Genomic DNA, 13660 nt, shown 5'->3' with positions numbered 1-13660 from the left:
CGCTGCATGATCTTGTTGACTGTCAAAGTCATGACACCATAAAGTAAGTGTTCGAAAAAGGTATATAAGAAGCCAATAAAGAAGGCTCCTTACATAATTACAAAGACAATTAGAATTTGTGCTTTGTTGATGAATGCTGCGAAGTAATACAAAAAATTAATATCGAGTGGGAAAAGCTTAAAAAACATTTTACAACTGTAAGAAATGTCATAATGATCACAAGTAGTTTCCAGTTACAGTAGAGCATTGTAATGAAACACTTTCAGTTTAAGGCCAAACTTTCTGATTAAAAATATAGCATTTTCAACAGAGATTACAAGAATCTAAACATTCTTAGGCAAGGGCCCTTCTGGCAAGAAGGGAGAACAAAGACAGCATTATGAAATTAATGAAAGAACCGTGCTTGTTCAGTCTGAATAAGAGAAGGCTTTGGAAGCATGTAATAGCAACGTTCCAGCACATACACAGAGCTTCTCAAGAAGACAGAGTCAGGTAATTCACAATTTGCTCTGCAGCAATTGGTATGTTTGGAAAAAACAGGTTTTCACACACACAAGCTGACTTTAGGTCTGATATAGAAGCAGCACACACCAATGCCTGAAGAAGAATTACTAGGAGTTTAATTAGCAAAATTGAATTTAGACACTGAGATTAGGGAAACCAACTGCTATCTTCTAGAGACAGTCAAAACAATATATGAATAACTAGATAAATAAATGCTATCAAAATTATCTCACAGTACAGACTGTTTCTACCTACAAGCCTTCTTTTGACTAATTTGTTTCATGTTTACAGATTTTTCCTTTAATGTACATTTATACTCTAATATGCTGTCTTACTTAGAAGGCAAGTTAAGATGTTCCACTTACTATAACAATAAAAAAATTCAGCCTTCTCAGATATCTCTCTTAGTTGTTTTAATTGGTATTAGAAGTAACATTATTCTCCATGTGTATTAAAAAGGAGGAGCGGTGTAAGGTGTACACTGCCGCTGTGTGATCACAGAAATTTAATGACAAGACATTAAAGTGCCCAGACACTCATCGATGAAACTCCACATCTTATAGAAGATTATCAGGTAGTTTTTAAGAGATCATTTTGGCCCTGTATGCCTATCCCTTTTTCCTCACACTCTTTCTCCTTCGGTTTTTAAGTGTTTTCACCAATCTGTCCTCTTACACCTGCCTTCGTCCTCCCTTTCTTCCCCACATTACCAGCCTCTTCCACTGTCCCTCTCCCCAGGTCTCTTACAGTTCTTCAATTTACTCTTATTCCTCCTTACTTAACTTGTTTGGATACTGCTTGGAGGATCACTCAAGGAGCCAAGAACACAAGAAGTGAGTTACCCTCACTTTCACATCCACAAAAGCAAAAAACAAAACAAAACAAACAAACAAACAAACAAAAAAAACAAAACAAAAGAGCAGTTACATTGAGAATCTACTCTTTTCTGGTAGTTCTAAAGCGTGGGTTTGAATGGCATCTTCACAACCCTACCAAACTCCCCAGAAATGTCCTCCCACTATATAAATCACTGATTACTTGGAGATTTTTACTGTGTCAAACACCAGAGAAATCTTTACTTTTATTGCAATATGTTCTGGTGATAATCTCACTGCATGAACCACCCATATCAAGTCAGATTGTGATGTAAAAAGCTATCTGTTAAGTGACTGCAATGTTTTTAACATGAGTAAAATCTGGTGTTCTTCCTCATGCCTGTTTCAGGAGTAGCCATAGTATACTAGTGAAAACATTAAAAATCAGAAGCAACAAAAAAAGCTGTTGAGAAAGACAGCAAAACCAGGATGCTTTAGTCTAAATGGTTGACAGCAGAGAAATTAAACAACATGATAATAGACAGCACCAGACATTTATAATTAGTACTTATAGCAGATGTTTATATAAGTAATAAAAACTAAATATTTGCATTACAACTTCAAAAGTCTAGCAAAAAGCTCATGTGTGTTTGGACACAGATGTAAAGTATATTGGATTTCAGCTACAGAATGAGTTAACTGTTAAAAACAATACTGAAGGTAAGGGATTTTAAGGAAAATAACTTAATTCCTCTCACCTGAGACGATGCCAAAATGAAAGCATATTTTCAGGAGTTTTATTTTTAGTGCACAATGGAAAAGGCTGAGGTGCTAAGAAGAGGCCAGAGTATTCTTGACACTGTCATCCACTATTAATAATTCTACTTATGTGTGACAGAACACTGGTTCGGTCTTCAGTGATGGCATCTACTGAACAGATGTGGATGACAGTCTTTCACAGTATTTTCCATTCACTTCTATCTCAAATTACCATCTTGATGACAAATTATTACCATTAAAGTAGATTGACTTCTCTTGGGAACAGGAATTGATATTTCTGAATCTGGAAACTTTAAAATAAACAAAGCCCTGGTACCCATAAATTGCACCTGCATTACATACTTTTATTTTTGCTACCAACATCACACTTCCCTCAGTTCAGTATAGGTTTGCCATTCACTGTATTTCTTTTCTGTTTATAATACGGACATGAATTAGATGTCTCTGTAACCAATGTTGTGAATTTTGAAAACCTAGCAATCTGATAACATTTTTATGCACACAGGTAAAGGAAAGCTTCTCTTATTATTTAGCAATCTGTTTATCCATAATAGAACTTAATTCAGACAGAGGTGACAGAAATTATAAGATTTTTCTCTTAGGAGCTCTTTACACTAGCCATTCCCAAAGGAATGAGCTAGCAATGCTGGTTTTGCTACATATCTTTATTTTTCCCTCTCAAAGCACTGTACTGAATTTTGCACATAACAAATACGGGATATGTTGAATGAGATTCCACAGATAATTATCAAAATTTAGCTTATTATGCAAAGTACTATTAAAACCAAAAAGCTTTTATATGCACATAAACAATGGGTCAGATAAGTAAAAAAGTGAACATTTCCTTTGACTATTAAACTTTGTATGAAATACATAGAGTGGTAAAAGCTGAACCATGTTCTGTATTCATTGCGTGGCTTATAAAATTACTGTCATGCTCAATGCAGTGCAGTTGTACTTTATATGATTATGGCTCAGCTGAAAAAGTTTTCACTACCCTCACAATAGCCAAACAACTCCATGCTTTGAAGTGCTTTTGTTTTGCTATGATTTTTACCTTATGTGGCATTTTAAAAGTAGACAAACTCAGATTAACTGACGAGCTAGTGAGAATCTATTCTACTTTTGTTCAAGGCACTATCCTAAGACTTCCAGAAGAGAGTACTCCAGTAAGAAGGAAAAAAAAAAGATTAAAAAAGTAATCATGGCTGCTTTATTCTCTTAAAGGAGGATAAAAGCAAAATGCTTTATAAAAATGTCATCTATGACAGTTATAGTTTGTATCAGATCACATGAAATCACATTTACGTCACCAGAGACTATCTTTAGAATATAACTTGTGACCGAATCAGCAGGCTTTAAATTCAAGTAGTAGTAGCACTGTGTTTAAAATGTGTGGGTGGGGAATTAAAAGCCCGCAGTCTTATCCAGGTGGTTTTACCTGTGTAATTTTATTCCCCAAGAATCCCTAATTCGCTGCATGAACTAGTGCTTTGGGAGAAATGCGAAAACAAGCAGAGAATAGTGAACAATAAAGCCCTTCTACTCTTAATTTCAGATTTCTAACACCAGCAACCCCCCCTTAATAGAAAAGGACATTGTTTTAAACAGAAATATTTTTTTAAAGTGGCAACTACCAAAAACCGTACCTGTGAAAGGAGTTTATTCATGTAGCTATGTTAATGATATTGACAGTAACATTTTTTTTTTTATTAGTACATACCTTAGTCTTCTTGCATATACAGAAATAGGCTTCTGATCCAAATCAGGCAAGCCAGAGCACCAGAATAAACATCTCATGTAAATATGAGTTGCATTTACATTTGAATGATATAATTATGCATATATGGACTATGTATATTAACACATCCACCATTTTTTAGGAAACCTGTTAATACACCAAGGAACACAATGGTAAAATGCCTCCGTTCAACATACAACATAGAACTTTTGTGGGAAGGAAGGAGTCTGTGTCTTTTGGAGGAATTGTCTTAGAAATAACCAGGTTTATATTCTTTCTCCCTGCACTTACATCTTTCAAGACAGTAACAGACACCCATACAAAATACTGCTAGTAGCTTTTACAAATCCTATAAATTTAGATGATCTAAAATTATCGCATCCCGTTGCAATTCCTGAAAACAGTATTATGCATAGGTGTGGATATTCCTGCACAATCACTGCACACCAGGTCTTCAAGAGGATACAGTGATTATGTAACTAAACAACTTGGGAAGTTGACAGTTGGATAGAAATATTTTGGTTTTAAGGCCAAACGAATTTCAGTTTTGTAATTTGGCAACATTCACAACATTTTTCACAGACTGCAAAAGGCAAATGGAGGTGACCGAACTATTTCATATTACCAGATTTCTAGAAATCCAGCAAGATCAAACAACTTATTTGTCCTCAGCTGCCTTCTCAGAAATGTCTGAGCAGTCATTTTCATGACACTTAAAAAAAAAAACACATTACGACTTTTGAAATGACAGCCATAATTAGTGTTACTGACAGCAGCTAAGTAAAGACATTACCATTTGGATTTTACACTTTTTTCTGCATGGAAGATTTCCTCTGAAACATTTAAAGCTTAATAAACCTAGATGTAACTGAACTCAGTGTCTCTTCACAGGAAGTGTCAGGCAGAATTGCAGTACTACTAATTCTGCCTTCAGTATCTTCTGTCGAGTAGTTGGCACTGTTGAGTAAGCTTCTAGATATATAGGAATGCCTTCAGTTAATGCAATCAGACTCACTAGTAAAATAACTATCATATTACTAGACAGATTTGTAATGAATATGTAGTACTCATTAAAGTAACAGATTCAAAAGGAAAAAAGAATTAAAGAAAAGCACAACAAAAAAGGCAAAACCGGATGGGTGAAACATAAACTCGGGAATGGACTTTTTTCAAGCAGAGGAAAGAAAGGGAAGGGGGAAAAAGTATCAAGGTAGACAAATAATAGATAAACATGGTTATAATAAGCCCCACTTCCATTCAAATGAGAATAAAGAAACTTACTTTTTGGTATTGGTAGTGATTTCTTTGGCATATTGAACTCCCAACTTAGCGAGTGAATGTGGTCACCATTGCTCCACATTTTAGGAGTGCCACAGTTATCCAGACACAAGATAGTATGGGGAGGCTGGCACTGATCTGGACCTGCTGATTACTCCAGCAGGTGAGATCAGGTCCTGTCATGACTCTCACATCCTGAGGGCCAAGTTGGACTCTTGGTATATCCCAAGAAGATACAGGAAGACTGGAAAAGGTCTTTCTCCCACACCCCCATCAATTTCCAGAAACCACACCAAGACTACTGCTTTGCCTTACTTAAGCATGCAGTTATTTTTCCCTTCTTATTCCATTTACATGCAATAAATTTATGACGAGGAAACTACCCAAATTTTAACAACATGAAAAATATGTCAATTCACAGAATGAATCAGAGATTTCATTTTACTTCTAAATAAACTTCAGATTACACACTCTGCCTTGGGTGACTCTTGGATATCATTATTTAATTTTTTTTTTAATCAGCTTTCTGTATAGGCTCATTTTATTTAGTGCTTCATAGTTTTAAATACTGATTTAATGTTTAAATGAGGGCTACATGTATTTTTATATTTCTCATATTACTTACGGGTCTTCCGAGCAGAATCTTCCACAAAAAGAGAAGAAATGTCTTCATCCACCCCTGCTTCGTTCTTTGCAATACAAGTATATGCTCCTGTATCTTCATAGCGCACATTGCTAATGTGAACCTCACTACCATTTGCTGAAAGGAGAGGAAAAATTCAACACGCAGACATGCTACAGTGCTTTCAAATTATACATTCAGAAGGGTTTCCCTGCTCATGCTAATTAAACCATTTTCATTCCTGAGTTCATAACTTGGAGGTATGCCAAACTAATTCAAAGGTGTTCAACTGGTTAGTGAATTACATGTACTATTATTCATCTCACAGATATCCAGAATGCCTCAACTGATTTTGCACTTCAGAGTCAAATATTGGCCTGAGGTTTTATATATGTTTAAATGACTATGGTTGTCTTTAAAGCCAGGTGAATATTAGGTTTTTATTTTGTTGCATTTGCTCACTTGACACTGTCACTGGCTTTACACAAAATAACCCAGGTTTCCATGGAACATAATGGGCTAAAATTTCAACATTTTAAATAACATTTTAAATAAAATCATCTGGTTTTAGTAACCAGAGGCACATGAGTTTATTTTTGTGTGACTCCAGTGTAACAACAATAAAAACCAGGTACATTTGAATTTTACATCTTCATCAGTGTAGAAGCTTATGGAAACCACAAGTATGTCAGCTTGAAGAGGAATATGAACAAACAGTCCAGGTTTCACAGGCAGAAGTCTTTTAAATTACGCGATGTGAATAATAAAATGATCAATGATTAATTGCATTTGAAGTATAGTATCCTTGTTCAGCTGTATGATCTATTTTACAAACCCAGCTTTTTAGGTATTCTAAAATATGGACTAGAAGGGGCACCTGATTCCTTCCAGAACATCCTTTTCTTGAAGCTAGTGTATAGATAATTTAACCTGGGAAAAAAATCAGGGAAAATGAGATTTTCAAACTTTTATTTCAAATAAGTACCTTCAAGAAAATTGAATCAAATGTATTTTGCTTAGAGAAGAACCATTTTTATTGATTTATCATAAATATATGATACAGAGGCAAAGGAAAAAAAGAATACACTCTAATCCCTACAGGGGAAATTAACAAAATGCCACTATGAAGGAGGAGTCAATCCCTTTCTAATCATAGTGGAAAGTTTCTACAAGGCAATTGCTCACATACATCCAGGAGAGAGGGCCATGAAAGAACAAAGGACTGTGACATCTATAGGGAAGGTAAGACTGTTCAAAGAAGCATTCACCACCTGCCTGTCCTACTGTTTCTCACACTGCAGGCTGATTGCTGTCCTATCCTAATGCTCATCCTGCTTTTGCAGATGAATGAGCGAAGGTTTTGAAAGGAACTCTGGCAGCATGAGATTTTTTTCCCTATGGCTGATCAAAAGTCACCAGAAGGACTGCTCAAAGGTTTTGCGCTAAGCAGGTTCACTGAATTTGCTGAGTCCTGTAGATTCACAGAAGATAGGGGGTTTTGTATGTGGTTGTGATGTCTGGTTTTGGCAGTGAGGGTTTTTTGGTGTGTGCACAGTGACTTTGCACTCTCCTGGAGGTCTGCTGAGACCCTTCACATATCAGTTTCTCTCCCTGTCCTTTCTGCATCAGGTACCCAAGTCTCACTCAGATTCTTATCAGTTAAAAAACCTCTGTTTTTATCTGAGCTATAGTAAAAGTAAAGTTCTGTCCATGTTCTGATCTAAATTTAAATCTGGACTCATGAAAAATAAAGAGATGTCCTGGTTTCAGCTGGGATAGAGTTAATTTTCTTCCTAGTAGCTGGTACAGAGCTGTGTCTTGGCTTTCATGCAAGAATAATGCTGATAATACCCCAATGTTCTAGTTGTTGCTGAGTACTACTTACCCTGATCAAGGACTTTTTCAGTCTCTTATGCTCTGCCAGTGAGCAGGGGCACAATCAGCCAGGAGGAATCAGAGACAGGACAGCTGACCCAAACTAGCCAAAGGGGTATTCCATACCACAGCACGTCATGCCCAGTATATAAACCTGGGGGATCAATCACTGCTCAGGTCAGGCTGGGTATCTGTCAGTGAGTGGTAAGCAATTGCACTGTGCATTACTGTTCTTTGTGGTTTTGTTTTTCTCTCTTTCTGTTTTTTCTCTTTCATTATTATTATTAGTAATATTAATAATATAATTATGAAACTGTTCTTCTCTTGGCACACAGGTTTTGCCTTTTTTACAATTCTCTCCATCTCACTGAGGAGGGGAGTGAGCAAGCAAATGCATGGTACTTACTTGCCAGCTGGGCTTAAACCATGACAATAGGTTAATATTGCATTAGAACAAATCTTTACAGACAAAAGCATTGTTTCTCAATTTAAATACTAGTGTTGCATACTCATTGAATGGCATTAATATAGTTGTAGTGACACATTCTAATGAAGTGTTGAGCTGCTTTCTCCACTCAGCAATCGTTATTTCTAACACAAAACATAGATGTGTCTTTGGAAGAAACTGGAAGACATCTTCTGAAATGTTTTATCTTAGATTTCAACCCTTCATTAAAACTACATAAGAAGAGTTAGTACAGAAAGGATGCATTGATAAAGCATTCACAACCTGTAGAAAACAATAAATATACCCCTTTACCTTGAAGAGTTAGCTGTTTGGATAACTTCGGAGTGATATCAATCCCATTCTTTAGCCAACTAAGTTGTGGGTTGGGAATACCTTCAGCGTGGCACCGAAGGCTAGCAGTCACACCTGGCTCTCTTGCCTGGCTCTCTGGATAGACTCGGATGACTGGTGGAACTGAAGAAAGGAAATAATTATAGTTTAGTGGAGAAGACTATTATTGTCATTTTAAGAAAAATAATTATAAGCAATTCTAAAGACTCCTGCAGCTATATATAATAATGCACAGATGTGGTATTAGGCACATATTCAGCGACATTCAGGGTTGAACCCCATCACGGTAAATTTATGAAGCAGAAAGAACTCTGTGAGTAAAACCTATTTTCACTGCCTGTGGTATCAATTTAAAAAGCCTGAACTCTAATTCAATATTTTGGCACTGAGTAATATGATGTTTATTTTTCCTTAAATTTCTTTATAAAATATGAATAATGCACAACCAGTATGTCATGATGTGATGTACAGAGATTGCAATTGTCCTGTTTCAGAAACCATTTCTTCAACACTTCATCTCTACCTTTCCCCTCTCTTCAAAACATCTACTGACAATCCATTTTACCTGTATAAAACATGTAATTACAGAATCACATAATGGTTGAAGTTGAAAAGGACCTCCAAAGATCATCTTGCCCAGTCCCTCTGCTGAACCCTGTTGCCCAGGACCATATTTAGGTTTGGGAGTATCTCCAAGGAGGCAGACTCTTAACATCTCTCTGGGCAACAGGTGCCAGCACTTGGTCACCATCACAGTAAAAATAACTGTGCCTGATAACACTCCCTAAGGGCTTCTTTTATAGATGAAGGTAGAAAGCAGGGGCTGGTCAGGTCTCATCCACTAGTGTGCATGAGTTGTGGACTCTTATGGCATGAGCCCTGAGGTTCCCCTGGCTCGGGAAACTCACCCATGCACTAAGCTCGAGCACTCCGCTGTTAATCATGCCAGCACGGGAGCTGCTTGCCTCAGCGATCATTAATGAAGATGCTAAGCAGGACATTTATAAGACTATTCTGAGTTTCATTATTAACAAAATGTAAGAATTGTTGGCATCACTTTTCCAAGGTTTGGAAACTTGCTGCAGTATATGCTTACCAGCTAAAAATCTGCTATATAGCATGCATCAGTATTGGCAGAGAGGGCATATGATATCACAGTAGTCATAGAATCATAGAATAGTTAGGGTTGGAAAGGACCTTAAGATCATCTAGTTCCAACCCCCCTGGCATACCACTACTGTTAATGACTAAGCAAGGTGATTTAAAAATCTTGTTATGTAGATTTTTTTGATGAGTAGTTACTGATCTTAATTATGTATAGAGAGAATTTGCTTGAGGTTATTTCTAACAATAAAAAAACCCAACCTGTAATGAAGATTAAAGAAGCATAATTCCTATTCTCCAAAGTTTTGTTTAATGCAGCTTTAAAAATGTGCAATACTTAGCTGTTGCCACAAAATACAGCTGGGTAGAGGATGAAGTATCAGTTGATAATGAAAGAAGATAACAAGATCAAAAATGACTGTGTCTATCTTGGCACAAGATTAAATATTTTCAAATGCTATCTGACTGTTTACAAGAAATGTCGCAGCATGCCACCCTATGACAGCACTGAAATGCCTTAGATTTCCACATTGCAAGAAATACACAAATGTACTGTATCTCAGAGCGGATATGGAAACCAGTAGGTTTCAGGGCTATTTTAAACCCAGTCAGAAATTAAGGTAGTTTCAAATAATATACAGGAAAAATTACATGTAACCTCAACACACAAACTGCAAAACCATAATAAAAGAACATGGAAGATTAAAAATATGGAAATTATGGCTGTTAGTTGCTTAGATTACCAGCTGAGAGCAAGAGTGTATAAAAATCAGGGATTTAAGGATTCTATTGAGTTTCTGGAAAGGACTTTGCTTTTATGGACATGGATCTGTACTTTTCATCTCAAGCCTGACATTCTTATTCCTGTTCCCCCTCCAATCCTTCCCTGTTTTTTCTTCTCTCCCATAGGATCTGTGTGCTCCATACTGAGACCTTGCCTTCCCCACTGAGACTCCTCAGACTAAGCCACTATTCGACTGCACACTCAGACAGCCTGAGCCTCTTTTGGCACCTCAGCTCATCTGACTTTGACTCACTTCCTAGGATCCAATTTTCATATCTGCCCTGTCCAGCAGTTCTTGACAGAAGGTGCTTTAGGTGGACTGCCCCATGCTGCAGATTTTCCAGTTCATCAAAGCCAAACAGTTTATTTCTCCACCTTGACTCCAAAATAGCAAGGATCACCATTTCCTTAGAGATAGAACTACCGCAATTTTGCACTCTGGAGCATCTCAGCAACACAACTTTTTGGACCAAGTGCAAGACATTGTAACTCTGTATATAATATTAATATATAAAGTGGTTCATTGAATATATTAATACCATCAAAGGAAAAAAATCAAACTGATAGACTCAGATTTGTATAGTCATATAGTCTCATGCAGTTGAAAGTTTTAATTATTTTATAAATACTAACAAATAGCATTATTTAGTGAAATAGTTCCTCCTGCGCTAGTATAATTTTGTATTTTGGGGTGTTTTGTTGATTGTTTTTACTGTTTATATGAAAAAGGGTTAAATAAAAACTTATAAAATTGCTTACAATATTTAGTTTATCATGTTATATTTGTATAAGATTAGTCTAAATTTTTTCACCATAAACCATGCCTTTAACAGCCCTCATTACCTGTATTGTTCCAAAGCAAGCTCATTATTCTTTACTACTGTACAAGTAAATTCAAAACTGAAAAAAAAACCTTAAAGATTTTAATCTTAAAACAAAAATAAATTAAATTTATATATGCATATATGAAATAACTGCAAACTAGTCAATGTAAATAGAAATATTTATTTCTAAAAATATATAGATTTACACACATGTAAATCAAGAAAGAACTTAAAATCTAGTTCTGTTGTTTTCATTGAGCCTTCACATCAGATCTTTGTGACCAATAAAGCCTCATTATCTCATTAACCTTTTGTCTGACTCTCCTGTTAATACAGGTATCATTACATTGATTAGTCATTATCACAGCTACAAGTACTGACCATCATGCCTGTGCTTAGGAATATCACTGCTTACAAGTGCAGCTCTGAGCTATGGAAGAGCTGTTCATTTATTTCCACGTTTTTAACTCCATTTATCCAAAATACGCACAGCAAATGATCCTATTGTACTGAGGGACTCCTCCTTTTCCTTGCTTCCCAGGAAATCAACATCCAAAATTGTATTGGAAGGTACCTCTCCAGTGTCAACTTGAGAAAAAACAACCATCTGAACAGAGCAAACATGGCCCAGTCAAATTGTTTGGACAAGTTTAAATTTATATACAGGATACAGAGGAGTGGAACAACTGCTTAAAATAATCAGAAAAAAAACCCCACATATAGGAAAAACAGCTAGAAGGAGAGGGCATTACTACTCAAGGGAAGGGAAAGACCTATCTTGAGGGCACCAGTAACAAATGCAGAGAAGTTTTGTCCAAGTACAGAGCTCAGGAAAGTGGTCCTTAGAACTTGAACAGATGTAGGAAAATGCAAAGATCAAGATTTCAAATCCAGATGCCTTCAGTTAATATACTAAAATCATGGTAAGAATTCAAAATAATAACAGTGTAGGGTAGTGCTTTTTTTAAATCTTACATTAAATGCAAAATACCTATTCTGCGCATAGCACACTAGAAGTCTTCACAAGTCAACAGTTCACAGTGCAAAGCAAATCTCTGGTCTATTTTTACTCCTTTAATAATTATTATTCATATGGAAGCAATAAAATGAATATTACTGTATTGTATTGTTTTTCATTACTTAGAGCAAGAAGAAAAAAAATCCTTTTTTTCTGTTAAGCTGTAACACTGTAGAAAAAGTAAAACAGCAACAACAGATCTGCTTAACAAAATTCAAATCCAAGTCTGTTATGAGTTTGGTAATTAGAACATTTTTCCTTACCATTCACTTGGAGAATATGCATTTGATAGAGCTTATCATAGCCATCAGCATAGCAGGTGTAATTTCCCATATGAGTTGTGGTAACCTTAGTAATGTACAAGGATCCATCATCTCCAAAATCCTACCGGGAAAGATTAAAAATAAGGTTATCATAATTGTGCCTGCATCTCTACAGTAATTATGCTCATCATCATGGCAAAAAAGCTGTGATGTAAATACCAAACATCACAAATGTTAAACCAAAACAACTGACAGTAGTCTGAAACCCAAATATTATATTTGTGAATGGTAGAGCTGCTGGATCTTGTCACACACATTGTGCCTGTAAAAGAAAATAAAACTATCACTTTATCAATTAGTTAAACATTGCAGAAGTAATGTGTTTGTTTATTTAGCTCTATAGTTATTTGCAGAAGAAATGCTATTTAGGATTGGATATGATCAGATAGAAAAACTAAATCTTTGCTCAGTTTAACAAGGAAAATGACATCCTGTGGAAGTCTGTCATCCTTTGAAATGAGCAGATACATAGAAAAAAAAGATCCTCTTTTTTCTCCAATTGAAGTAATAATTTTAACTCCATCCTTCTATGCATATTTAATTGGCATAGAGGCTACACTGGGTTACAGTAGAAAATCTGACCCTCATTTGGACTTCCCATACAATTCTCAGTTTTATTTTAATTAATAAAGTATCATTTAAAATTTACAACCAGTTGTAAACTATATCAATTCTAAAAATGAATGGAACATTTAATAGTCAGTTTTATTCTTCCTTGTCATTTTTCACATCTGCGAGGACCACGCTAAAATAACAGTCCTAGTCTATTTTCTTCCAGTATGTCTCAGATTTCATAGTGCTTGTACAAGTCTAAAACTGTTTTTTCTACATTATATTTCATGATTTACTTTTTCAAGGACATTTCTTGACAGTTTGTTTCAGTCTCATATAGCAATCTTTTTATTATTATATATGCATTGTATTTACATAAAACAACAATTAAATTATTTGAGCAGAGTATATAGAATAAAAAAGTAAAATGATGATAAATGTCTTTTAGCCTAGTAGATAGCTTCTGCTGTAGAATATTTAATTTGGAATTAAAGTGTATAACCTATGATAAAAAACATACAAACCAGAATCTGTTTCAAAATAGAAAAATTATGCAGAATCTCATATGGTATATAGGTCAGCCCGTGTTCCTGAAGGAAACCTGTACTCTGTAATAATATGCCTAATGTTAATATATTCTA

General features: G+C 35.6%; 1 protein-coding gene across 2 annotated transcripts in view; it reads right to left on the bottom strand.

The window, feature by feature from the left end:
- The window catches only part of FSTL5 (follistatin like 5), a 281852-nt gene that overhangs the window by 60772 nt on the left and 207420 nt on the right, over positions 1-13660 (bottom strand). For both annotated transcript variants that reach the window (XM_061373214.1, XM_061373224.1), the window contains exons 7-9: positions 12408-12528; positions 8376-8537; positions 5744-5878 (exon numbers count right to left, since the gene is read on the bottom strand). In XM_061373214.1, the coding sequence (XP_061229198.1) occupies positions 5744-5878; positions 8376-8537; positions 12408-12528 (418 nt within the window). The remainder of the gene's footprint in view (positions 1-5743; positions 5879-8375; positions 8538-12407; positions 12529-13660) is intronic.

Source organism: Neopsephotus bourkii, unplaced genomic scaffold (assembly GCF_033783945.1).
Source record: "Neopsephotus bourkii isolate Nb327-2 ecotype Australia unplaced genomic scaffold, CSIRO-AGI_Nbou_v1 NB_168, whole genome shotgun sequence".
NCBI lineage: Eukaryota > Metazoa > Chordata > Aves > Psittaciformes > Psittacidae > Neopsephotus > Neopsephotus bourkii.
This window is presented reverse-complemented; position numbering and strand designations above follow the sequence as displayed.